At 43.8% G+C, this 27,980-nt stretch overlaps 1 protein-coding gene across 3 annotated transcripts; it reads left to right on the top strand.

The window, feature by feature from the left end:
• Positions 1 to 53: 53 nt before the first annotated feature.
• LOC310781381 (acetyl-coenzyme A synthetase, cytoplasmic-like) lies at positions 54 to 27,963 on the top strand. 3 transcript variants are annotated; one of them, XM_083641998.1, is made up of 19 exons: positions 54 to 264; positions 3,247 to 3,442; positions 5,547 to 5,638; positions 6,881 to 6,984; positions 7,392 to 7,464; positions 9,379 to 9,454; positions 10,126 to 10,237; positions 12,499 to 12,543; positions 15,635 to 15,772; positions 16,701 to 16,871; positions 17,979 to 18,112; positions 20,103 to 20,235; positions 21,116 to 21,172; positions 23,251 to 23,331; positions 23,851 to 23,959; positions 24,208 to 24,276; positions 24,699 to 24,875; positions 25,594 to 25,668; positions 25,958 to 27,963. In XM_083641998.1, exons 1-19 carry the CDS (start codon positions 138 to 140, stop codon positions 26,083 to 26,085), a joined length of 2,097 nt encoding a protein of 698 aa, XP_083498124.1. In that variant the 5' UTR covers positions 54 to 137; the 3' UTR covers positions 26,086 to 27,963. The 3 variants fall into 3 exon arrangements, with proteins under 3 accessions (XP_083498124.1, XP_083498123.1, XP_083498125.1); XM_083641997.1 differs by having other exon boundaries at positions 12,496 to 12,543; XM_083641999.1 differs by lacking the exon at positions 12,499 to 12,543.
• Positions 27,964 to 27,980: the final 17 nt, after the last annotated feature.

Genomic DNA, 27,980 nt, shown 5'->3' with positions numbered 1-27,980 from the left:
TCTGAGCATCTAGTCGATTAGATTGCTATCTAACGACGCACGTCCAATAGTCTTCTTACTTCACGTATCACTCACGCCTCTTACGTTGCGGTACTACAAATACTAAGTCAGTAATAACTCAAGCAAACGTTTCAAAAATGATTCCCGACAAGGTACCGAAGGAAGACGTTTTCCATGGAGCGGGAGACATGAAGAAGGAGGCTCATATCCCAAACTTTGAGAAATACAAAGAGCTCTATGTGAAATCCATAGAGAACCCCGATGGTAAGTCTGTCAAATCAGTCAATTCAAATGACTTAAAAACTCGAGTGAATCTGGACGAGACCTGCAAGAGTAACATTAAGCCATCACTGTTATACACCTGTCGCATCTAAACACAAACTACTTTAATAGCGTTAGCTGCACAAAATCCACATCCGTGTACCAGCCGGAATATCCGCATTGGAATTGTGTTGCTGCTTGTGAAATGGTTTCCAGGAAGCAAGTGTTATGAAATAGCAATGCCACCCAGTCAGGCCTTTGGGCGCGACATGCCTTAACTAAACGTTCTAGGCTGTGTGTTTCTGGCTGTTTATCATACATATGCTCTGCAGATGTAACAGTTATTTACAAAATAGCCCGATCATTTGTTTGAAAAAGAGCAGATAGTAGTAGATGTGTAATGAATGAGTTATGCAATCAAACAAGTTTCTCTGGCATGAGGAAGCTGCCTGCAGGCAACAGTGTCAGTAGTCCAGTTAGCCCCATAACGTGACGCTGCTACTGTACTCCGAGATATTCTCGTACAGCAGTCAGCGTCACACAGCGTTCAAATCCTCAATTGGTGGAAAACGCTGTTAAGAAAGCTCTCCTACCCGTATCCGACCTCCGATTGCAGATCCGAAGATATGATAGTCCGCCTAGTGAAGCCAGTAATTTAGCCGGCGCTGTTAAAATGATACTGCTTGCGTGAAACAACCATTTCGAAGCAGTCTTTGCACAGCCTGTTGCGTATTGAGGACAGGAGAAGGTTCCCAGTGCCGACAGGAAGCTTGGGAGTTTGAGTATTTCATGACATGTTTTGCTTCCCAGGTGCGCTGGATTTGCGTTGATCACTGACATCCGCATGCAAGCGGTGCACCATGATAGTGAGATCAAACACACCCTGCTGTAAATTCAGCGCAGGCTGTGCAAAGACTGCTTCTAAACGGTTGTTTCTCGCAAGCAGTATCATTTTAACAGTGCCGGCTAAATTACTGGCTTCACTAGGCGGACTATCGTATCTTCGTATCTGCAATCGGAGGTCGGATACGGGTAGGAGAGCTTTTTTAACAGCGTTTTCCACCTATTGTGGATTCGAACGCTGTGTGACGCTGACTGCTGTACGAGAATATCTCGGAGTACAGTAGCAGCGTCACGTTATGGGGCTATAGATCTCAGTAGGCAGTGGCTTCTTAGCCAATGGCTTTATCGTCTTTCAATAGAGTAATATTGTGATGAAGTAATGTTAGTCTAAATGACATTAAAAAACAAAGACCAATTCTCTAAAATGAAAATTGAAACAAATTAGGCAATGTAAATATGTACACAAAGAAATGCAAACATAGCAGGAACAGGGAGAAAAGGTATCCACCAAAAGAGAATGGTCATATTAGTTAGACTACAAATGCATGAATAAAATTGCAAAAACATAATGTATGTATGTGTTTATTTTGGTTGTGGCTTAAACAGAAGGTAGTTAGCAACTGGCATTTCCTCGGGTCAAGTCAAGTTTATTTGTATAGCCCTAATGTCTAGCTAAATCTAGCTGACTTCTGACATTGACGAAGATCCAATGTAGGATCGGAACGTTGTCCTTTTTCATTAGACTATGTGGCATGGACTAAGTGTGCAGGCTCTACCTTCTCTTCGTTTATACAGCTTTTGCTGCTAGTCTAGCCTTGCACCTGTGTGATGTGCATATATCATTTCATCCCTTCAACTTGAGAGAGGGGGGGACATGAGGGAGGGCCCGGAAAGAACTGCGGGAGAGGAAAAAAGCATGTTGAGAGCATTGTATGTTGGATATATAAAGGGCATCTCTGACACTGTTGTAATTGTTCTGTGCCTCTGTTGATAAAGACTCTGTTGTTTGATGCTGATTCATCTCATGAGCCCCCCCCCCCCCCCCCCCACTACATTGCAATGGCAACAACGTACACAGACGGCTATACTGTAGCACCGCAGGAAGCAAGGCTATTTCACACATGCTGCATGTATATTTAGCCTTGGGGTTCAGCAGTATACAAGTTATAGGCCTGTTTGGATGTTGTGTTTTTGTTGTGTTCAGACTTATCTTTCAGTTACTGAGTCAAGCTTGCAAGCGGTGAACTTGGATGCAACCAATTTCTCCAAGCATTGTTTACGAGACAATTATTGACGTTTTTCAAATAAAAGCTGTAGAGAACTGAGAAGCTGTGAATAGCTGTAATCAACTTCTCGTCCATTCTATGCTTGTTGCCAGGCAGATCAAAATGAAATGTCAGTAGGGGAAGCGAGGAAGCACAGAAGTCTGATTGACTGTTGACAACCGCTGATGGCCCAAAAATCTGCCCTGTCTTTTTTCTTGGGAGGCAGGCTTGTTGAGCTTCCACACATCAGTTCAGTTTCTCTGCCCACTCAGATCTATAGGAAACGAGTGGACTTCAGATCTACTATAGGAAACAAGTGGACTTCACTGACTTGTTTGATCTATAGGAAAAGAGTGGACTTCACTGACTTGTTTGATCTATAGGAAAAGAGTGGACTTCACTGACTTGTTTGATCTATAGGAAAAGAGTGGACTTCAGTGACTTGTTTGGTGTATTACTCGCAGATAGTGGGATCACAGGGTCATAGTAGATCATAGTAGATTGTGGCCCGAAACGTCACGCTGTATTGAAAATAAAAAAAACCTAAACGGGAGCTCCTCGGTGTGCGGATTGTTTCTTTTTCACTGTAAGTACTTTATTGATCCAGCACCCAGGCCCAGTGTGGCCTATTTTTGGATGTGCGTGTCCCTACCTACTTTTTGTCATAGTAGATCCGAACCTAGTCCGTTTGCGAGCCCTGCTTTGCAAATGTAAAAAGGCAAAATCAAATTCTGACAGCAAAAGATCATTTTCGTTGACCACTTTCAGACCTTTTTTTTTGATTGATCAGTTACTAGAAGAAGCCTGGTGTCTGCGAATCTATTCATTATTTCACAACAAGAAAAAGACGTTTATCGGGTCCCTTCCTCTCTTCCAGAGTTCTGGGGTGACATCGCCAAAGACTTCTTCTGGAAGACCAAGCACACGGGCCAGTTCCTCGACTACAACTTTGACGTGACCAAAGGAGACATCTTCATCAAGTGCATGGAGGGAGCCTCCACCAACATCTGCTACAACCTCCTGGACCGCAACGTCCATGACCGGAAACTAGGCGACAAAGTGGCCTTCTACTGGTTAGTGTGTGTTTGTGTGTGTGTGTGTGTGTGTGTGTGTTTTGAGGGGCCACTGAGGTAGTCACCCTCCCCCCTCTGTCTCTGGTTGGTCCATTAGCTGTGGCTCGATGCTATGTGGGGGGGGGGGTGCCTCAGTGGAACAATAGGGTTGAATCCCAACAGAGGCTTCAGATGGTGTGAATGGAGCTACAGTCATGCTCACTCCTTTGTCTCTCTCTGTTCGCTCATCTTTCCTCCTTCTTTCCATCAGCTCAGTTTCCATCTCTCCCCCTCTTTTTATTTCAACAATCCCATTGAAATAAATGTCCTGTGCGTCTTCAAGAAAGGCTTTTGCCGATTTGCAACCCGCTTTGTATCATTACAATGTCTGCAATAATATGCAGATGGAAAGTGTTGACCTCTCTTCATTTTTTCCTGTAGCCAAAGCTCTGCAGTTTATTCCAGGTCCTTCCGTCTCAGAGGTGAACACTAGCAGATGTTCTGCTCGAGGTTCATCTGTTCCAACACCAGATAGTTTATTTGTATTTGTCCTGTATACACGCATCCACGGAGAATCGCATCGAGAGCCTTAACGAGCACGACCCGTACCAGCTGCCGGGGGGCGGAGTTTCTGCAAGCAGAGACGAACAGGGATTTCTCAGCGCAGAAAACGTATAGAGATGGTAAACACTGTCCATCTGCTTATTAGGGCTGTCCCCGATGCGTCGATTAGTCTACGACATAATCGACTAGGTAAATGCGTCGGCTTGCGTAACGTCGACGCGTCGGAATTAAGTGAATAAAAGATAATAATTAGTACACTAGATAGCTCTAGATAGCTGGTCCATCTCTTTCCATTTTCCTCCCTGTTTCACTTTCTTTCATAAACGCACTCCCCCCATGCAATTGTGCTCCTGTGTGTCCCGGAGCGCACTCTCTCACACACATCCGTGTCCCATCATCTTCCTTTCTTCTAGTCTTTCACTCCCCCACTTTCCTCTTCTTCTCTCAGCACTCCACTGTGGCTCTGTGAGCCAGTGCCTCCCCCCCAGCCTTCCTTGTCTCTTTAGCTCTCTCTCGTGTCAAACGCCTCGGGGCCTCAATGTGTCCTGATGTGAAAAGTGAACCCGCAGAGAAGGAAGGCCCGCTTGTCACTCGTGCTTTTCACTTTGTAGACTGTGATGCTGAGACACCGGCTAGACGACGCTCACTTAAGATTGTAGCTGTATTTAATCATAGAGGCATCGCTGTCACAACTCATTTACCTTACTGTCTCTACTCTCTTCTTGAGACATTGTTATTCGTCCACTAGGCTTACCCATATAATTTGTGTGTGTGTGTGTGTGTGTGTGTGTGTGTGTGTGTGTAGAGAAAATTGTAGAAAGTTCGCACACTGCACGGGCTCCAATTAAGGTTTTCTATTGCAACACCAGTGGGTAACGTTTCGGGCAGCACCCTGCCCTTCTTCAGACAGTTTGACAACAGAGAAACGCCATCTTAAATACCCACCTGACTCAGTCACATGACCTGGTCAGGTGGGACACCTCGATCAAGTGAACATCAAAAAATATATAAAGTTAAAATATGTACAAATAAATCTAAACACAGAGGGCCCCGTAAATGTGTATGGTACAGAGAGAGAGAAAAAAGCAGTTAGGATAACAGTCATGTTGAAATTGATCCTGCACACTAACAACTGTTAGTGTGTGTGTCTTTAAATGTCCAGGCTTATTTTCAGTTGTGAAAAGGGGAAAGTTGAGATAATTTGACTTTCACAACTGGGCTAAAGTTCCACTAAAGGGCGGAGCAGACACAAAGTGGAATAGGATTTGTTTTGTCGTCTGTTGGCCGGTATAACATGAAGCTGCTCTTTTGTGATTGCCTGTGGTTGTGTTGTGTGGTAAAAGTGAAAAAAAGCTTTTGAAGTGAGACTTTGTGCGTGCGGGCGTGCGTGGACATGGTTTCAGGTGGAAGAAAACTAGCCTGGTTTTGCAAGTCCCTTGCAGACATGTTGCTATTGTTGATCTGACAGCTGGTAAGAAGCCAGGAGTGAGATGAGGCTTATCAAAAGAGAATATGGTTTTGTTAATGAGGGCTCTTGTCTGTTGTTGAATGTTGATTTCAGGGAAGGTAACGAGCCCGGAGATGAGATGACAGTGACCTACAGAGAGCTGCTGCAGAGGGTCTGTCAGTTCGCCAATGTGCTCAAGTCCCAAGGTACGTCTCAAAGCCTACACACACATTTGTACATGAATTAGATTGTGGTTTGTGTTTCTCCCAGCCGCTGTTGCAGGTAACCAACCGTCATTTCATGGCTACAATATGCAGCTTTTTCACCTTGTTGCAGCAAAGTGTTTTGTTTAGTCCTGTCCCGCCCAGATGGTCAATTTCCCAACCAAAAACTTGCCAATCATCTCGATGAGCTGTCATCTAGGGTGGGCGATAATTCAGTATTATCGCTTATCATCTTTCAATAGGATCGAGTCTTTTTATTCGCTTTTTGGTGATACAAAAAATAGGTCACTCAGTTTATAAGTGATGCACAATTCTCTTGTCTAAAATAATGATAAAGCAGCTACTAGTTAAAATCCCACAAAATGGGATCTGAAACAAATTATGCAATATTTGAAAATGACCAGTTTCTTAGGGTTATCTTTATTATATTTTGATCCATATTGCCCAGCCCTACTGTCGTCTCTCCAGAGGCTGCATAAAGTCTCCACAGGTGCTGAAGAAGAAGGCGGTGAAAGTAGGCAGTCTGCAATTTAAAAAGAAGAAAAAAGTGTTGAAACATAAACACGTTTATGAATGGACTATGACTTCCTTCTGCTGCTGCTGTTAACCTCACCTCCATAGATACAGCCCAGCTCACTGCTGGCCACGCCCATATAACACGCCCACAGGAAGTACGTAGTACTCATTCCCATGTTCATTTAGTTCATTCATTCAAACACATAGACTGGGCAGCGCCTCTTCTGGTCAGGCGGGGGCGCCTGTTTGGGGCAGAAGGGAACTGGTGGGAATAGCATGATCCTCCCACGTGCTACGTCCTGTCAATTCAATTCAATTCAATTCAATTCAATTCAAAACTTTATTCAGGACACAGCTCAGGGGGGTCCATAGTCAGTGGAGCGCCCCGCTGTCAGGGGAATAGAAGCGGTTGGCAACTGCGCAAGTGTCGAAGGAAGCATGGTGCTAGTCTATGGCTCTCTCCAAGATCAGCAGAGGCGGTGCAGCGACAGGGGCAGCAGGGAGAAATTGGCCAATTACAATTGGGGAGAAAATGGGGGGGGGGGACTGAAGAAAAAAGCCCACACACACATAAACTGGGCATTTTCCATACATTATTATTATTATTATTATTATTATTATATGTATATTTAGTGTACTGTATGACAGTGTCAAAACAATGGAAATATCTTTGTCTCTTCCCCTAACCTCAGTAACCTGTGTCTCCAGGAGTGAAGAAAGGCGACCGTCTGTCCATCTACATGCCCATGGTGGTGGAGCTGGTGGTAGCCATGTTGGCCTGTGTCCGCATCGGAGCTGTGCACTCCATAGTGGTGAGTTAGAATTATTTCATAAAATAAAGATTATCATCATATGGCATATCTTCTATATCCTTATCGGATAACTGCTCTTGATATGTTAAATGTATTCTATTTATAGAGCGCATTTTATATAGTCTATCGACTACCCAAAGCGCTTTTACATGAATACCTCACGTTCACACTCACGGCGTCCGCAGCCATGCAGGGCGCCAACTGCGCATCGGGACCAGTTAGGGGTTCAGTGTCTTGCTCAAGGACACGTCGACACACTACCGGAGTAGCGGGAGGAGCCAGCCTCAAACCGGGGACCTTCCGATGCCCAGGCGACCGCTCTACCTCCTGAGCTATATGTATCTTTCTCCCCAACATGTCATCACATGTGACTATATTTCTCTGATTTGATCTGTTGTTGTTTCCAGTTTGCAGGTTTCTCTGCGGAGTCTCTGTGTGAGCGGATCCTGGACTCACAGTGTTCACTGCTCATCACAGCAGGTGAGTCACACCTGGAATACCTGGAAGGCCTGTTGGCATTTAACTTGTGATTGAGCATACATGAGCCATTGTGATATGTATCCATATTTGTATCCAAAAATCGTCATGATTTAAAAAAAGTCAGTTTAATGAATCTGCATAAAATAATTAGAGTGTAACATCGTAAAAAAGGTTCGATGGGAAGCGAGGAAGGAATAGAAGGTGAAAAAAATTCAACAACAATCATTACCACTCAAATTAGTACTCCATATAGATATATAGAGAGCAACACATAACATACAGACAACAGTGACAGCCAGAGCTTTTTATGATGAATCTTAAATTAGGCTTTTAATGTAAATATATGTAGACGACTGTATTATTCTGCAGAGGTGTATTTCATTCATTCACTTGACCTGAACGGTTCAAACAAGCAGCTAGACGAGCCCATAGCTGAGACGAGGCGCCAAGGTGTGAGCAGTAATAAAAGTCTTTATTAGCTGGATTACAGCGTCTGGGGATATGGCCCGTTAATCTACTGGATTACTGCCCTGACTGTGGAGACCCTCTGTAGACCCCCTGTAACACACACACACACACACACACACACACACACACACACACACACACACACACACACACACACACACACACACACACACACAGCTCCTGTAAGCGGATCATAGAGTGTCTATGCGGAGCCTTTTCGGTGTGACTGACTATGTTGTCAGAGTGTTTAGTTGCCTTGTAATGAGGGTTACAGGAGGACTGTTTGCTGGGTCTCATTCAGTTTGACTGCATAGAGGACAGGTGTGTAGAGTCTATTCACTGGAGGAGTAGAGGACATTCACCGTTTACGTAGTCATAGAAGAACATATTCTGTGGGTCTTGGAAGATTAGTGAAAATGATCAGAAACGCTGGCGGTGGCTGGCGACTTTCCCTTTGAAACTCTGGCAGGGATTGAGTTAATGTCCTGCCATAATCACCATGTTATACCGAACATAACCTGTTACGCTAATGAGATGATTCATTAAGGTATTGATTTGCAGATATTTCTATGTCAACACGCTTATCTTATCATGTAAGACGTGGGTGGTGTTAATATTAACGTATCTTAAAAGTGAAACAAAAGGATCTGGAGCGCACGGTCAAAGTTCGGCAATTTTAATAGGTGCAAACACGGAAGACTGACGTTTCGACACACACAGGTGTCTCCTTCAGAGTCAAAACCAGAGACGTATCTTAAAAAGTATTAAGGATTTATAGTCAAAATGTTAAATTAATATGCAAATGTATGCAGCAGTTTGCTCCGAAATCTAATCCGATTGGCTAGGGGTGTTACTGTGCTCTGAAGAATATGTCTGTCTACGCACAGAGAGATGCCGACTTCAAAATAAAATGTAAAGAAGGGAAAGAACTTATGCAGCCATCTTGCTCCCAAGACATTTGATATCCCTCTTAGTGCTTGATTCAGCATTAGTCTGATTCAATGATGTTTGATTCAGGGATGCAAAATGGGGCGGCATACTGTATACAAACTATAGGTGACTCTGAACGGAAATGTACTGTATGCAGTGCTGCTGTGTCCACGGGTCACTGCACTTTCCATTCAGCCACCTAGTGGCACAATAGTGTGTGGCTCCCCTCCCAGTGAAAGTCCATTCAAAAGAGTTGATTGTGAGTTGATGTCGTACTGAATTGAAAAGCCCAATGCAATTTGGCCTTCTGCCTTCAACAGGGATTTATGTCTGTGGAAAAATATCAAGCATTGTATCAAGCATTCTCCCTCTCCTTCCTCCTTTACTTTCTCAATCCTCTTCCATTCTTAATGTTTCTTTTCTTTCCTTTCTCTCTCTCTCTCCCACTCCATCTCTCCGCCTCTCTCATCCTCTCTGTGTCTCTTCTCCATCTCTGCCTTCATGTCGTTCTCTCAGATGGCTTCTATCGAGGAGATAAGCTGATCAACCTGAAGCTGATCGCTGACGAAGCATTGCAGAAATGCAGGGACAAGTAAGCTCTCTCGCCCCACGCACGCACGCACGCACACGCACGCACGCACACACACTCACTCACTCGCACACAGTCACACACCACACACACACAGTCACACACACACACACACACGCGCATGCACGCGCGCACACACACAGTCACACACACACACACACACTCTCCACATACTGCGGAACTGCAGTCAGAATAAAGCTCTCCACGTGCACGAGCCACTTGCATTACCGAAATGTATTAAAAGTAGTAATCCCCACATTTTGATTTAAATTAATATCTGTTCGGACTCCTTATGGCCGTATATCCCTATATCCAGTTCATACGGCTTTTCCACTGTCTGTTCTAGTGTTTGGTAGTTTGTCTGTTCTAGTGTTTGGTAGTTTGTCTGTTCTAGTGTTTGGTAGTTTGTCTGTTCTAGTGTTTGGTACTGTAGCTCTTTCCTGGGAAAATCATCTGATGCACAGGAAGTGATGCGTTTTACAAACAAGGAACACAATTTAAAAATGGTGTTGATAAAATTCTTCACACTACAAACTGTCTTTAAGTTTGATCTGAAAAGAAAATGTCTGTCTAATGTCTAGTGTGTGTGTGTGTGTGTGCATGTGTGTGTGTGTGTGTGTGTGTGTGTGTGTGTGTGTGTGTGTGTGTGTGTGTGCGCACTTGTGCGTGTCTAGGAGTTTCCCAGTGAAGAAGTGTATAATGCTGAAACATTTGTCGAAAGAAGCAGAAGAGACTCCTTTGGGCTCTCAGTCTCCCCCAGCCAAACGATCCTGTCCTGACCTGCAGGTAAACAAACGCTCCTGCCCTGACCTGCAGGTAAACAAACCATCCTGCCCTGACCTGCAGGTAAACAAACCACAAATACAATCTGGGCCATTCCAGACCAGGCCGGGCCATGCAAATTAAACTCCAATCATTTCCCGTGTTAATTGACAAGTCAAATGTCAAACCATGCCACACCAGGCTAAAGTAGACTGCCTTTGATTTGCCACTTGCTCCCTGTCCTGATTTACAGACAAGATAAAGCCATGCTAGATGATTCTAGGTAGGCCAAACAGTGGTACGCTAAATGAAACTAGCCTAAATGAAACTAGATGGCTAAACTAGGCTAAATGAAACTAGATGGCTAAACTAGGCTAAATGAAACTAGATGGCTAAACTAGGCTAAATGAAACTAGATGGCTAAACTAGGCTAAATGAAACTAGGTGGCTAAACTAGGCTAAATGAAACTAGATGGCTAAACTAGGCTAAATGAAACTAGATGGCTAAACTAGGCTAAATGAAACTAGATGTATACATTTGAAAATGTATCTATTTCTCAGTTTTGGCCTTCCATCCACCGATAATGGAGCTTTGCGAAAACGCTCCCAAGTAGATCGGAGGGGGAAACGTGACCTTTCGGAAACACTAGCACACAACGTTTGACACAAAAACACTATTTTCATATTGATCCACATTAGTCAAAGCAGACAAGGATAAACCAGAGCCGTGTAGATAGAAGAGTCCCAACATCTCCATTCACTCCAATGGACCAGTTTTTTACTCTCAAGAGTTCCAGGAAGTAAGGTCCTGGATTAAGCAGCACTGCCGAGTTGCAGCAAAATAGACAGTTTGTGTTGTACTCTGAAAGGGTTTCCCCCCCCCCCCTTGAATCAAATTGTACATTATCAGCTTTATTTTAGCATGCAAAAGTAGCGCGAGACCCATTCCTGGCTGTTCATTGGCTAATGAGTCTCGCATTTTGGTCCTCCGCTGAGCGCTGACGCCACTCTCTCTCTAGAAGACACTAGGATAAACCATTTAGCAGCCAGGTAACCTGCTGTGTTTATACAAAAGCCCATCTAACGTTAGGTCAATGTTCTATGTGACATTAGACTATTGAAATGTTCTATGTCTACTGTATGTCTGGCCCTATTCCAAGAAACATTCAAAATGGGATGTTGGAAGCTAGTCGCCATGGTGACCAGCAGATACAACTTTAGTTGTTCCTGCCCTGTTTGTGATAACATCCCATCATCATGTAACCCTTAAATGTTACCTATTTTAAGTAGGGGTGCACCGATCGATCGGCAAGCAATCTGTATCGGCCGATTTTGACCTCAAATATGAGATCGGCTGATTGCCGATATTTCGGCTGATTGCCGATATTTTTTTATATTATTTTTTATTTTATTTTATTTTTTTAATAAAAAAAAGCCCTATCACTAATCAGGCTTTCCAACGATATAAAATACAATGCCAATTGGTATTATTAAAGGGGAGAAATAATCGACCGGAATAACGGTGATCGGGTTTGGCAGATATTTCCCATAGGCGATCGGCGATCGGTGGCAAAAAACGTGATCGGTGCACCCCTACTTTTAAGTTCAATTTTCTCCCAAAGAACACACAACATTTTGTCTCTCCCCTCACACTGTGTTGTCTCTCCCCTCAAGCTGCTGTTTGTCGGTTAAAACACGACGGGCTCAGTTGGGATTCCACCACAGTTTCAAAATGATTTGATTTCATATATTCACCAGTCATTTCAATCCTATTGGAGATGGCTAGATTCCTCTATATTGCGGCGAGATGGAGTATTAAGCCACGCTTCAAAAGGCAGGTGGCCCCAAATAGGATTGGCCTTGATTTGTCTAACCAGCCTGACTGTGTGGTCATCATAGTTAGGACAATTCAAAAGCGCTGTGTGATTTGTTGGCTAAGTATTATCAGTCTACAGTCTCTGCTTTGGAGCGGACTGTCAGGCGAGTACAAGGCTGAGTCCTTTTCTGTGAAACTGGTCCCTCAGCCTCTTAACAGTTCATACATAATCAGTCCCTCTGCCAAGCTCCTAAAAAGCTGTCTCTCCTGTGTCATGCTTTCAGGTGACATTGTGGAACCCGCTCCTTTACCTTTGCATTCTTTACTTTGGGGTTTTTAAAGTCACCATTTCCCCTCATTAACGCCTCCCTCCTCCTCCTCCTCCTCCTCCTCCTCCTCCTCCTCCTCCTCCTCCTCCTCCTCCTCCTCCTCCTCCTCCTCCTCCTCCTCCTCCCATCCCTCCTAGCAGGACAAACAGACAGGGAGAGTAAAGAAAACACGTCCTGTTCCCCAGGTATTTTCCTTCCCTCCTGCCTATGAAAGCCCCATCATAACATCTTGGTTTTGTTTTGTTCAAAGGAGAAATTCATCCTGAAGCAGAATTTGCATATTGCAGCTGCGGGGTAAAAACTGAATTAAATGTATTGATGATTACATCTAGTTGCAATTGTGTCTTTTTTTCCTGAACTGCGTTGACATTTTCCACGGTCAGTCTGGTGCTGAGTTTCATGCCCTGTAGGCCCTTGAAACCTGTTAAAAAAACAGCTGTACAATCTTTAGAAGTCATTGTTTTTACCCAGCAACAGCAACTTGTTATTCCTGCAATCATTGACAGTTCAGTCTAGATTTGTGAATATTGGAAAAAAAACTCTCCCAAATCTAGAGACATTGTAACTGTGGTAATTTTGCGAGGATGTGAACACTGGATCATACCGCCCCTTACCACAAAAATCAAATGCTGTCAAATTTATTCAGCAGTACATAATCCACACCTTTTTACAGCGAATTTGAAATATTAATCATTAAAAAAATTAGAAGTGATACATGTCCAGGGCTTTGAATTGACCTCTAATGACTTATTAGTTATCAATGTGAAGATTGAGATTTGACTAATTGACTGATTTACAAGCCTTTTGTGCTGCAACCTGCACAAGAATCAAAACCAGGACCGGATTTTGGACAACCATGGAACTACAGTGTGAGAGTTATTCCTGTTCCAAAATATTGACTGGACTGTCTACGATCACTGGAATAACATGTGAATTCTATTAATGGTGGAATTTTGATTAACACTGATCTCTCTTTTTGTGTGTCTTCTGTTAACACACTCTTTGTGTTGTGGCTGTATACTCTTCTACCGACCACTCCTCAGCGGAGTTGACCGTCTTCTAGGCGTGTTTGTTTTCCACCTGTGCTCGTGCCAGCTGTCAAATGATGCACACGATGTAACACAGACTACTGTCAACTGCTGTCTGTCTGTCTTTCAAGGGCTGTTGTGTGTTTTTCTTACTAACGTATCTGTTCAGCTCTCTCCTTTTACACACACACCACTAGTCGCGAGGAATCGCCGGTTCTGTTATCTTGTCTCGGCTTGCTAGGATTTGACTCCCCGTCTGCATGAATGACCCATTTCTAGGTTGTGTGATTATATCCAATCCTCAAAGCTCAGTTGCTCTTGAGGCATGGCTTCAGTTACTGTTTGTGCTATAGTAAAGCCCCAAACGCACAGAGAGCGTCAGACGCTCGCGTTTTGAAGTCCACCCATTGTTTTAAACGGCCGAACACGCACCAAGAGCGTTCTGACGCGCGTCAAACTGCCTTGACGCCCGTACTCCCAACCTGTTTCCATTTTGGAGCGTCAAATGAGGTTCCAGCAGCTGCGACCAAAGCGCTCTGAGCTCCCCCCTCCCTCTCTGCCCATTTTCATCCCCGTCTGTCTCGATATGCTCCTCAAACAAATCTCATGGCAGTTTAAATACAGCAAGCATTAATATGCTACACTATAGCAAGACTACAAAGTGAGAATGATGTTCGAAACACATCGTCTAGCAAAATATAGCCTATCCCTGGATGTCATGATGAGATTAGAATCGATTGGTGAAAGTTTGGACCGAATGATTGCATAATTTCCTCGCGCAGCGCTGCCCTTTTTTTCTCCCCCTCTGCACGGCAGACAGGTAGGATGTTCCAACAGCCTCTGAATGCCAGGGGCTCAAAACTACGGTATAACAACTTTTTGTCATCGGTCATTGTGCCTGCCTACATATAAATGAGTGGCCTTTTCCCCAAAATACTGATGGTTCTGTTCTATGGTGTATATTAGGGCTGTGAAACTTCACTGGCCTCACGATTCGATTACGATTCAGAGGGCTACGATTCGATTTGATTCCGATTATCGATGCATCTCGATGCATCTTCAATCGATGCATCACTTTTTTCCCCAATACATGATTTATTTTTTCTCAATTTCTTTTTTCTCACTGTGTGGCTACTTTTAAAATAAAAGTGCATTTGGAATTGCATTGTATTATGATCCAAATACACAACTGCATGTACTTCCATTATATTTTATTCGATTATTTAAAAAAGAAAAAAAAAAATTATATATATATATATATATATAGTTTTTTAATAATCGATTTTGACATTTGTGAATCGATGCAGAATCGTGCACGTCCGCATCGCGATGCATCTTATAATCATTTATTTTTGACACCCTTAGTGTATATACCTTTCAGATCTGATGCTTGTGGTGCGCTATAGGGGCAGAAATTGACGCACGTCAAGTTTCGCTCCCTGTGCATTTTGGGCTTTAGTGTCGTGAGAATTTTACTTTACCCTTAAATAACTTCAATCATCATTATCATGATTATTATTATAGGTGCAACATTTTTCATTGTCCAGATGTCCACATGTTGATTCTTCATGTAGTAACAGAGCTTGACCCTTTTCCATTGGGCTGAGTGTTGTTTTATTGCTGTAACACGTACAGTTTAACACAGTTTACTCATTAATCCTTAATTTCTCTGACCTTTTCTCCATTATTCCTTAATGTATCGATTTGTTTTCTGTTAATCACGTCCGGTTAACTGACCCAGTTCTGATTGACGCACACAGAAACGGTTACAACAACCTTACATGTTTGTAACTTTCCTAACTCTTATTGCTTATTCACTCTCACTCTGATCAACTCTTTTCACCTGTTTGTTTTGTTCTCTTCTAGCTAGTTTGAGAGGCATGTTTTTGTCAAACTAACTGTCACGTTTGCTTTGTGTTTTAGAACGTAGAGCCGTTTGTTGTTTTGACTTTCTGAATGCTTCTTTGCGTACGTTATGATGATGCCTCTTATTGTTTTACTGATTTTATTCCTAACTTGGGTTATTGTGTTTAGTTTTTTGTGTGTGTGTATGAATTTGTGTGTTCACTCATGTCTCTGTCTGTTAATTTCTATGTCCGTGTGTGTGTGTGTGTGTGTGTGTGCGTGCGTGCGTGCGTGCGTGTGTGTGTGTGTGTGTGTGTGTGTGTGTGTGTGTGTGTGTGTGTGTGTGTGTGTGTGTGTGTGTGTGTGTGTGTGTGTGTGTGTGTGTGTGTGTTCTCCATACCAGGTCCCATGGAACCCAGAGGTGGACCTGTGTTGGTTTACTCTGTTGCACGGAGTGTCAGACGAGTGTGAACCAGAGTGGTGTGACTCTGAAGACCCTCTCTTCATCCTGTATACCAGTGGCTCAACTGGCAAACCAAAGGTAGAGAATGCACACACTGACTAGAGCCATTTCTAAACATGTAATTTACTCCAATTTATGTGTATTTATTTACGTCTGTTGCCTTTCCAGCTTTCACGGCACAACAATCGTGGTGTTGTGCGAGCCTATTTCAGCTTAGCCTGGCTTGTAGCTAGTGACAAGCTTCTGAGTCTGGACTAGGGATATCCGATATTGGCTTTTTGCTGATATCCGATATGCCAATATTGTCCAACTCTTTCCGATTCCGATATCAACCGATACCGATATATGCGGGATTTTTTTCACCCAAACTAATTTCAGGTAACAACACCACATATCTCCTGTCGTGGAATTTACACATTATGCCTACTTTTATTGTGATGTCCCACTGGATGCATGCATAAATGCATCAAGGCTTTCTAAATGTAAACATTCTCTGTGCAAAATAAGAAAACTACTCCAAACAAACATTCATATCTCAAAAACAAAACATCAACGATTATGATTTTGAGTGAGAGCAGAAGTAGCTCAAGAGTTTGATGTGCATGTCGTGTTAAAGTTGTGTGTCATTATTGGCATAAAAACCGATACAGATATTTTCCGATATTACATTTTTACGCGAATATCGGCCGATAACATCGGCGGGCCGATAATATTGGACATCCCTAGTCTGGACCAACTCTGCAGTGGAGAACTGGCGAACATAACACACTCACTTCCTACTACGTCACCCACATGATTACCCACAAGGCCACCTTCTTAAGGGGGCAAGGCTTGATAGAGCTATTCAAGTCATTTGGTGGAAATTTTCTGTATTTTTTCACATCGAATATATATTACGGGGGTGTTGGAGGATTGCAATGCAAGTTCTTTCCAATATTTTGCAGCCCTGACACTAACTCTCCCTCTCTCTCCTTCTTCTAACCTTCCACCTGTGTCTCTTCGTCAGGGAGTCCTTCATACAGTCAGTGGCTATATGCTGTACACTGCCAGCACCTTCAAGCTGGTGTTTGACTACCAGCCTGACGATGTGTACTGGTGCACGGCAGACATCGGCTGGATCACCGGTCACTCCTACATCACCTACGGCCCGCTGGCCAACGGGGCCACCAGCGTCCTGGTGAGTGGAGTCTTACTGCTTGTGCACAATGTGAGCTTGTGCCAGTCTGCTTATTTCTATGAGACATCCAATTAGCATAGCTTGCTGCTGACAATCACTAGTTAGGTAGCATTAATCTAAGATCAACTGAAAAACATGGATAAAAAAACATTTTGAGCTTTTTTCCTTTCCTTTGTGAAAGACACTCGGCTACCGTTTCCCCCTCTGCATGGAGATGACCAACTTGAGCTGCTGTTCTTGTATATATGACGCTACCTCACGCTACCAGAACAGGAGATAAACTACTGCCCTATCAGCCGTCCACAGCTCATAAACCTCCGCCTTTTTACAGTGTTAATGTCTCACTTTTACTGCTGTGACATCAGCTGTCCCCGGCTCAAGCTGTTGAGTCACCGGCGATTGTAGTCTATTTCCTAGACATGCACTAAGATCATGATTTGTTGGCATCAGTTTGAGGTCAAATAATCAGTAAAATAGTAAATTGAGTGAGCCTGGGAACAGCTGAGAGACCAGTTTGTGTTTAGAGACAGCAGTGACTTAAACTTCTAATCCTCTAGCTAAAATAGAAAGGAAAGTCTTACAATTAGGATGATGGCTATAAACATAGTGTTCCGGTTCAACTGTAGATAACAGATGGCAGGAAATTCACTTTTCTTTTTTTGCCCTTGTGAAATATGTTTCAGGGGCATTTTGGATAATTTCCAATTTGATCAAATGTGGGAAATACGTTTGTTTTTCTACTTTGCATGACAGATATATTCAATATCCAATATTCAATGACTCTTACCCTAGCCTATTTTATTTCCAATTTCTAAAAGTTCATAAACAATCACAGTTAAAAAGCCATCATTTTCTATCATCTCAACCACACTGTTGATTGTCTTGCTGACGACAGACTTTCATTCAAATCGAAAATCTGTCTTGAGAAATGAGTTCTTTTCACTAATGCCACGTTGAGTTCTCATGTTTGTTGTGCCACCTACAGTACCCACTTCTTGCTCTGTGTGTGTGTGTGTGTGTGTGTGTGTGTGTGTGTGTGTGTGTGTGTGTGTGTGTGTGTGTGTGTGTGTGTGTGTGCGCGTGCGTGCGTGCGTGCATGTGTGTCAGTTTGAGGGCCTGCCTACCTACCCGGATGTGAGCCGTATGTGGGAGATCGTAGATAAATACCACGTGTCCAAGTTCTACACGGCTCCCACCGCCATCAGAATGCTGATGAAGTACGGCAGCGACCCAGTACAGAAGTGAGTCTCTCTCTCTCTCTCTATCTACTAGGGGTGGGGGAAAAAATCGATTCACCTAAGTATCGCGATTTTTAATGTCACGATTTTTTGGATCGATCTTTTATTCCAGAATTGATAATCGCAAATTTAATTTTTTTTTTTTTTTTTTTTTTTTTTTTTGGGTGCTTGCAGTCAGGCCACTCACTGAACAGCAGGCCAGGCGCCGCCTACTGGTTTACTAGTGGTTTTATTACTTTATTAGTTAGTCTGAAGTAATAATTACACTTCAGGGTTAAAGTGGGTGCATCTCATTGTAAAATTGGACTTCAAACGGCCCAAATCTGGCTTCAAACGGCCCAAATTTCACGCGCGTTGGCCCATATCGGCCTGGCCTGCTTGGTATCTAATGCCCGGCCTGAATTATGATCCCAGTCCGCCCCTGTTTTTAACTATATCGCCCAGCCCTACTCATGATATATAATATACAGTCTCTAGTGTATGATTCAACTTTTCCCATGTTCTAATCTAGTGTAAAAAAGCAAACAAACTGAAAAAAGAAAAGAAAAAAATAAACAAAAATCGCAATAAATCGTAATATCGAATCGCAATAATCGTAGAATCGCAATACTTAAGAATCGCAATATAAATCGAATCGGCACCCAAGAATCGTGATAGTATCGAATCGGGAGATAAGTGAATCGCCACAGCCCTACTATCTACACTATCTATCCATCTTCTCTCTCTCTTTCATGTTTTTCATGTTTATCTCTGACCACAGCTTATTTTAATTACACACAAATCCTTTCTTTATTCTGTTAATCCCATAGAGATATACTTCAATCATGAGAGGCCAGTTGGTAGGATTTAACGAACTTTATTTAGCAATCGGCATGCATGGCAAATACTTTGGCGCATGACTCCATTAGCCAGTGGCGCTGCTCTTGAGGCAAGAGGGCGCATGACTCCATTAGCCAGTGGCGCTGCTCGGCGCATGACTCCATTAGCCAGTGGCGCTGCTCTTGAGGCAAGAGGGCATCTGCATAGGCTAGGAGATCCCCCCCCAGTGGGGGATCAGGAGTCACGACTCGTTGGTGGCGGACTGGGGAGGTGGGTGGGGCAAAACAACGCTTCGGAGGACGGCTCAGGGGAGATGGACTGCCGTGAAGCTGCTGCTGCTATGATCGGCCAGAGAGAGAGAGGTGACGTAGAACCCTTGCTATATATATGAGAATTAACTGACGTCATATCTGACGTCATTACGGACGTCATACTAAGACTTTGACTGACCACGTCATACTAGAACTTGACTGACGTCAGGGGGTGATCGGATTAGATTATGCACGAATGGCCTTCAGCTTGAAATATGGTCTAGAGACCTCACCAGTCTATTCTATTAGAGTGTTGACCCAGAAACAAGCAGGTCAGATCTCTCACTCCTCATTTATAATTTAATCAACTAGAAATCTCAGAAACTCTGAAATATGGGCCGTCTGCCCCAGAGTCTTATTAGACGTCAGACTGAGAGACTCTGGCTGCCCAGACTGGTGTTGACCTTAATGAAGACAACATGCACGCACACAGATCTAAACTAACATCTACACCACCTGTCAGTCACTCCTGTTGTGCTTGTTCAGTGTGAAGACATCTGAGCCCAAATCCATACAGAGCTGGACCAAGACCACTGCTATTTATCTAGGCTCCACATGAAAGCTTTATACTTTCTACCCCCCCCCCTCTCTCTCTCTCCTACTCTCTCTCTCTCCCCCCCTGCTCTCTCTCCCCCGCTGCTCTCTCTCCCCCCCCCCTGCTCTCTCTCCCCCTGCTCTCTCTCCCCCCTGCTCTCTCTCCCCCGCTGCTCTCTCTCCCCCCCTGCTCTCTCTCCCCCCCTGCTCTCTCTCCCCCCTGCTCTCTCTCCCCCCCTGCTCTCTCTCCCCCCTGCTCTCTCTCCCCCCCTGCTCTCTCCCCCCCCCCCCCCTGCTCTCTCTCCCCCCCCTGCTCTCTCTCCCCCCAGGTATAAGCGAGATTCTCTGAAGGTGTTGGGGACAGTGGGAGAGCCCATCAACCCTGAGGCCTGGCAGTGGTACTACGCCGTGGTGGGAGAGAAGAGATGTCCCATTGTCGACACATTCTGGCAGACAGAAACTGTCAGTTATGTTTACCATCCACCCATCTTTACGCTGACATCTCAATATATATACACTGTGTGTGTGTGTGTGTGTGTGTGTGTGTGTGTGTGTGTGTGGTTTGTGTGTGTGCAGATCTGCAGGCATGTGTGTGTACTGTAAACGGTTTCAAGGTGTGTGTGTGTGTGTGTGTGTGTGAGAGAGAGAGTGTAGATTACCAATTTCACAAAGTTATTAATGTCAAGTCTAAATGTAGAACAGTCGGAACAAATCAAGAGTCCAGTATCAATTTAATATTCAGTGATGCAAACTAGTCACCTTTAGGTGACAGTCACCCTTTTGATCCCAAAATAGGGCACTTAAGTGTACGATTTTGACTGGTTTTCTGTCAGCCCTGGTATCATTCGCCTTTTTCACTCTCCATATCTTAAAGAAAACTAACTAGGTATTTTCAATCCAATATGGTTTTAATGGGATACAAACTTGTTCGGAGCATCATGAGGGTAATCAGTTTCAACTTGAATAAATTCAATCATTCCATACAAATTGAGAAAACAGAATTTAAATTCAGTCGTTTGCTGGAACAAATCTAATCAAATCTGATGTTCAGGTGTGTGACTCAAGTCCCCAATCCCTCCTCTATAGTCATTATTTTGAAATGCCTTGTTCAGGCAACAGGGCCACCGGCTTTGTCGCCCCCCTGTGGACAAGCGGTTTATAGCCTCAGACAGGCTCAGCGAAGCAGGTTGCTGTGTGTAATATGCATGCGGAGATCTTGTGTATGTTGAGAACTTAGCGTATGCGTACCCTGTGTTTACTGCAGACTGCCTCCATCTTTGCTGCTTTTCACTTTCTGTTGTACTCACCTACGTTTCCCCACTGCTTGTTGTCTTGTCTTCAGGGTGGACATGTGTTGACTCCTCTGCCCGCCGCCACACCCATGAAACCTGGATCTGCTGTGAGTGTGCTCATCTAGAAGAATTACGTGTTGATCGAGGAATAAATAACAGAATTTCGCAGAGGATTTTGACCGACAGTGTTGATGCTCCTCCCATTGAGCTAGAATTGAGCTCGCCAGTTTTTCTTTTGCGTCAAAGTCACTTGGGATTTTGGTATGGGGATTTTGGTTAAATGCATGAAATAAGGTTGGTGGTTAACAAACCTTTATGAAGCAGCAAACTTCATGTTCAGCAAGATAACCTTCACAAATGACGACCACTTTTCTGACCTTTGAAGCGTTTTCTGAAAATTGTGATAAAAAAAAAAAACGCATTTACGATTAGAATATCATAAAAGTGGTCCTCAAAGTTCGCTGTTTTATAGACTTTTGTTAAACACCAACCTTATTTCAAGCATTTAACCAAAATCGCCATGCAAAAATCGCAATTGACTTTTAGACGAGGAACCGGAAGTGCTAACATTCAGGTCTTCCGCACTCATTCCTGCGGTACTCTAGGCAGTGGTTCTCAAACTTGTTCACGTCAAGGACCCCTAAACTGACACAAATTAGACCACACGGACCTCCATTTGATATTTTTTGCTTTTGTGACGACCCTTCCACTCTACTGGCCCTGTTTTGCAGGAGGCTGGTGTTGGGGTCATTGATTGGGTGCATCTGGGCCTGTGCACTCATGGGTTAAAGTGTGAGAGTCGTCACACTTAGATCTTTTATTACAGAATGTGTATGAACAACCCATGACCAAAATAGTCATAGATTCTGTTAGTATGTTACTTATGGTTGGCATTCTAATAAATGATTACCCTTTTTTGCTGGGGTCCCCCTGGAACCCCATCAAGGACCCCCTGCTCTATTCACCTTATGTAGCCACGCCCATTTGACCCGGTTGTGTGGTCGTGTGACGACTTCCGGCTAAAAAATAAATAAATAAAATGGCTGGCTGCTCCAATATCATCTAACTCTGAATTAACTAATAATTTAGCCAATTGTATGTAACATACCAAATAAAAGCAAACGGCAATGTCTAAGAATGCAATGCCATGTAACTGGCTCGTTAATTCTCGCATTCCAGGGAATTACATTAACGTTTGCGCGTCTTATAGACGTAAATGGCTCGCGCTGAGCTCGGAGGAGAGAAAACCATCTGAAGCTTTCTTTGTTGGAGTCCAGGTATGTTTTACAAGAAAGTGCTCGTCATCGTCGACGATAACGTTATCTGACCTGGCTAACAGTGGATACTCCGCTTGCTGGCTGTGTACCGAGCTCAAAGTAGTAGGCTGTTTTACCCCCTGCACTGTCCGCTACAAACTCTCTTCTTCATGACGTTCATTTGTATTTCGCGCCGTGACCGCCGGAAGTGTTAACACGACCCGGAAGAATTTGGCCCACTGCTGCGTCTGAACATAAGGTGAATAGGGCGCCCCGGTGTCTCAACCGGTAGAATGTACCATTAATTGTAGCGGCATGGGTTTGAATCTGGCCCAGACCTTTTTGCTGCACGTCATCGCCTCTCTGCCAGTGTTGCCAGATACAGCTGACTAGTTTCCAGCCAAAAGACTGTTCAAACACAGCCAAAACACACACAAGAGCGCCCAAACACCTGCAGGTCTATGGAAACAATCCACCCGCCCAAGCCCATTCGGGGGGAACACATGGCAACCCAAAACAGCCCAATTGGCAGAAAAACTGCCCAATCTGGCAACAATGCTCTCTGCACTTTCTTTCAGGTCTCTCTCAGCTGGGACTCACCAATAAAGCAGAAATGACAATAATAAATGTATCTTATTGTTATGTTGTTATTTGATACAGATTTAGATACATTTCTAAACTGTTGGTGGGCGGTCAAAACCCAAGACAACCTATATGAAATTGGGTCAAACACTCTTGAATACATTCACTCATTCTGTTAAGTTCAAGGAAGTTAACACTTAGTTAAATTACAACTGTTCCTCATTTTTCTGGGGAAATCCCTAAATCCGAATGTCACACATAACACTTCTCATTAAAATATATTTTGAATTCTTTAATGCAAAAAATGAATCAACTGTTTGCCACTTATCGTCCTCCAAACCCTCCAGACGTTCCCGTTCTTTGGAGTGGTGCCGGCCATCTTGAACGAGTCAGGAGAGGAGCTGGAGGGGCCAAGTGAAGGATATCTGGTGAGGAAGCAATCAGCTTTACTTCACCTCATTTATGCAGCTTTACATTTACATATGCAGGGAGTTACTTCACCTCATTTACATATGGAAGTATGCAATATTACTATGTAGGTATTTGATGTAAACCTCCCTAGTATATATAATAGTACTAAAATGCCTTCATTAAAACTGTTGTTGCATTGTTGTCAGTACATTATGTATTGGGGAGATTTCCCACACCATAATATTGAGTATGTACTGTACATACATCATCAGTATTAATTTCAAGTCTTGTATGTAAAATCACTACAGCTGGGTACTTCTATGAACCTCGTGACACAGCACAGATTATGATGACATACTCATATGATAGTAGTGCAACTCTTTCCTCAGAAGTGTGTGTGTGTGTATATATATATATATATATATATATATATATATATATATATAGCAAGTGGGTCTTATGCCATTTGACCAGTGGAAAGAGAAGTTACTCATCTCCTTGTCCGTTGATCCTTTTTCGTCATCTGTCTCTTGCAGGTGTTCAAACAGCCATGGCCCGGCGTGATGAGGACCGTGTATGGGAACCACCAGAGGTTTGAAACCACCTACTTCAAGCAATTCCCCGGATACTACGTCACGGGAGATGGTAGGAGTCGTTCTTGTTTCCATATACAAGAATATGTTTAAAGCTTTTCCTTAACTTAAATTGGAAGAATGCACACCTAGCGAGCTGCACACATGAGCTTTTGTAAAACTCCCATTTGTTAGTTTTGTGATTTTACTTGTTTGGCTGGCTGCCAGGCATGGGGTTTATTTTGCCAGTTTTTTGGTTTTCAGTATTTCTTTACTTGAATCAAAGTATTTTTCAACGTGATGACTTTGTTTACCACGTAGGTTGCCGTAGAGACAAGGACGGCTACTATTGGATCACAGGGAGGATAGACGACATGCTGAACGTCTCGGGTAAGACTTCTTATTGGTCAGTGTGAACACAAGCTAAATTATGATTAAACTGTGTGCTTTACGACATGTTCATGTCTCAGTCTGCATCCTTCTGTCCATGTCCGAGGACAAGGAACAGGTAAAGATACTGGAAGTTTACTTGATAGCCAACCTCCATCCAGCCTTGGATGGAGACTTTGCTGATTTTTAAAACAAATGGGTAAAATTTCAAGATTCATTGTGATACCAACGCATCACATCCAACCAGTGTTTTAGTCTACAGTACAGATGGGGGAAATCAGCTGGGAAAATGAACTCAGCCCATCTCAAACTATAAAGATGCTTCTCTGTTCTCTCCATACAACTTGGGACGATCAATCTCCACGAGGGCACGAGTCTCGACTTGGGTTTTTGACTATTCCTCCATTTTCCCCCACTTCCAGGTCACTTGTTGAGCACAGCGGAGGTGGAGTCGGCTCTGGTGGAGCACGAGGCGGTGGTGGAGGCTGCAGTGGTGGGCAGGCCTCACCCAGTCAAAGGAGAAAGCCTGTACTGCTTCGTCACGCTCACTGATGGAGTGACGTACAACCGCACCCTGGAGGCCCAACTCAAAAAACAAGGTGGGTCCAGAGTTAAGCTCCACCCATATTCAGTCAGGGTAGAAGCCTCTGAAACGGTGTTCAGACCCATCATGGCACACTAACGCTAACGCCATTGAAACTAGGGATGCAGGCGACTAGTCAGTTAAACGTTGAAACGTCTGCTACCCTCGCTAGTCGGCACCAAAATGCTAGTCGGTTAAACTAATAATTAAATGATCATAATAATAAACAATGCCGGTGGTAACTGTTGCGTCTTTATGCAGCTACCAGCCACTACGGTAGCCCCCTCCTCATGCCCGGATGTAAACACAGCAGCATGTGTTTGTGGGAGTGGATCATTGGCTGTAACGTTAGTAGTCAAAGGAGCGGAAGGGAGATGACATCTCGTAAAAATAGCGCAGTTTGGCATTATTTTGATCCAGTGAATGAAATTAGGGTTGTATGTAGGCTGTGTCAGATAATACTGGCATATAACGTTAACCACTCGACCAACATTCAGCACAGGCATGTGGACGCAAGGACAGCAGGAGAAAATGTAGGGTACATTCGCTGTTCACTATAAATCGCAGTGCATTGTGGGTATCGTATAGTGGACTATATAATGAATCAAATTAACAGTTAAGAATTCGGACACTATATATAGTCCACCATTTCTGTAATAGGGACCGGTTTCAAACAGGGCTATTGTCTTGGAAATGGGTGTGTGACATGGTGTGTGTGTATGTGCCGTTAACAGTGAGGGAGAAGATCGGCGCCATCGCTACACCAGACTACATCCAGAATGCACCGGGACTCCCCAAGACCAGATCCGGTAACGTGAATAATCAGCGATTGGTTATATCACTGACTGATGTATTTCTCTTGGCTTGTTGGTCATCTGAAGCTCATTGTACTGCTGCACTCTGTAAGTTGCTCTGCATTCAGGGTTTGAAATTTCCTCCCGCTAAGCACCAAATATGCCGGTAAAATCTGTCTTTGGAAAAATCAGTAAGAATCACCCACCACGCTGGGCAGACGAAATCTGAGGCAGCGAGACACCTGAATTGGACATTTCAAAATGTAACCTCATTTCTATATTCTCACTCTTTCCCTCTCTCCAGGTAAGATAATGCGGCGGGTGCTCCGTAAGATCGCCCGTAACGAGCGGGACCTGGGCGACGTCTCCACGCTGGCCGACTCCTCGGTCATCGAGCAGCTCTTCCAGAACCGATGCTGTGCCGCCGTGTGACGGCCTCGCCCATGCCCGCAGGGGGGGGGCGCCGCGCAGAGCCCCTCCGACCGAAGCCGCACGTCAGCGGCCACATACACAAAACAGGGAAGAAGGAGGAAGGAGAGGGAATCCCCAAGATGAACGATAGCTGGAGTTGAGGAGGTCTTGGTCTTGTCCAGTATACAACCCTTAGCTCCTGATGAGGGCGGTTGGTGTGTAGCAGAGTCCTGTATTTAAAAGAGTTCCCCAATGTCTCCTAACACTATACTGTAGGCCTCAGTGACTGGTGCATCACAACATTCACCAGCCATGTTTGCTATTTTACCAGCTAATATCATTTGTACAAAGGTAGCTGGTATAGATAATAATGGAATTACTAACGTCACAGCAGGCTTGAAAAGGAAATGCCCAGAAGCAGACAGTGTTGCAGCTCTTCAAATACAAGGCGCTGGTGTGCATCAGACGGGACGAGCCGCCAGTTGTTTCTGGGTAACATCTTCCTAAAGTGGAGGTCAACCAACCTGTGAGGGAGAAGTACAGCTGGGTAGCAACAGTTCACTCGCTTCTATTGCAGTGTTTTAACCCGTGGTAAAGTATTGTAGGTACACAGAGGTACTTCATGAAAATGTAAATTTTGTACTTTGCATTCCGCTTTTACATCCCACAAAGTACATTATGTCAGGGGGATTTTCAAGTTCTTATTGTGTTTTTACAATATTTTTTCTATGTTAATACACTGGAATAAGGCCTCTGTAAATTAGCAGCTGTACCTGCCCTATAAGCTACCTGCTCCCCTCTCTCGATGCCATAGTACTCTTATGTGCACTGATAATTAGCTAGACCTGAGAAAGTAACACTTCTAGTTTTAATTTCTACTTCTTCTTTTTAATGTGTAAGTTTTTGTCACTTTTGCTTTTATTTCAATTCATCTTTGACATAAAATCTGCTGGGAATGTCTGTCGGCAAGCTTGTATGTTTTTAGTTGCTGAAAAGTGATGAGGCTCTCTGTCGGTCAGGTGGAAACTGAGAGGGAGTTAACTGTTGGTGTCCCAGCAACGTTTAGCGGAATGCTTTCCCTAAAGCCGCGAAGCAATTGCTAGATCTGATGTACCCACTGTGACCCAGATCCAATCTGTCCATATCTGATGTACCATTGCATCGCAGCCTTGGAATCACAGGTCAGATCTGCATCTTTGTATATGGTTACAGCTATAAAACCAAGGATGTATTTCCATGTAAATCAAGGCTAAGTCAGCAAGAATAGGAAGTTGTCAGTGTCTCAGTTCCTTGCTGAATGTAATGCTGCTCAGATTCATCTTCCTGTTAACTGTGTTTTATGAGGGCAAGGAGAACACAACATCTGGGCATTGTTAACCTTTATTTATCTGTGGAGCATTGACTTTTTCCAGAAACACCCCGCTTATCATTGTTAGACAAATTCAAACGGGAGACTGCCCAGCACAACCGTAGTCTTAGTTACTTTCTAGGTTACTTTTCCCGCTCGGATGTTCAACATCAGTCTGGATTTGAATCCACGGCCTTCCAAACCCAAGCCCGCTTCACTGAGCGGCTGTCTGTGCTCCAGTGTGCGCCATGTTAACCTGTGACCAAACACAAGCCTGCTTCAATGCGCGTGCTGTGTGCTCCAGTGTGACCTGGCAGTTGATTTGGTGGCATGGAGCCGTTCCTAGTCTTAGTTTAGTTTCCTTAGACAATTGTGAGAATGAATTGATTGTAACTTCATCAGATGGAGACGAACCAGAAGCAGGACCTCGTATAGATGTATCATTATTGTAGCCTTTCATTATTTTATTTTTTACATTATTCTTTGCTGTTTGTGTGTGTGTGTGTGTGCCGACCTAAGTAACGATGGGAACTGGTTGTACTAAGCTTATAATCGTGTCTGATGTATA

Source organism: Poromitra crassiceps, assembly GCF_964638095.1.
Source record: "Poromitra crassiceps genome assembly, chromosome: 8".
Taxonomy (NCBI): domain Eukaryota; kingdom Metazoa; phylum Chordata; class Actinopteri; order Beryciformes; family Melamphaidae; genus Poromitra; species Poromitra crassiceps.
The sequence above is the reverse complement of the archived record's forward strand: the minus strand, read 5'-3'. Positions and strand labels throughout refer to the sequence as shown.

Excerpts from the sequence above, each read along its gene's own strand:
- LOC310781381 (XM_083641997.1), top strand. The coding sequence starts at position 138 with ATGATTCCCGACAAGGTACCGAAGGAAGACGTTTTCCATGGAGCGGGA. Across the intron at positions 12,544-15,634 it reads AAACACGTCCTGTTCCCCAG|GTCCCATGGAACCCAGAGGT; the intron begins GTATTTTCCTTC and ends TCTCCATACCAG. Across the intron at positions 16,872-17,978 it reads ACGGGGCCACCAGCGTCCTG|TTTGAGGGCCTGCCTACCTA; the intron begins GTGAGTGGAGTC and ends CATGTGTGTCAG.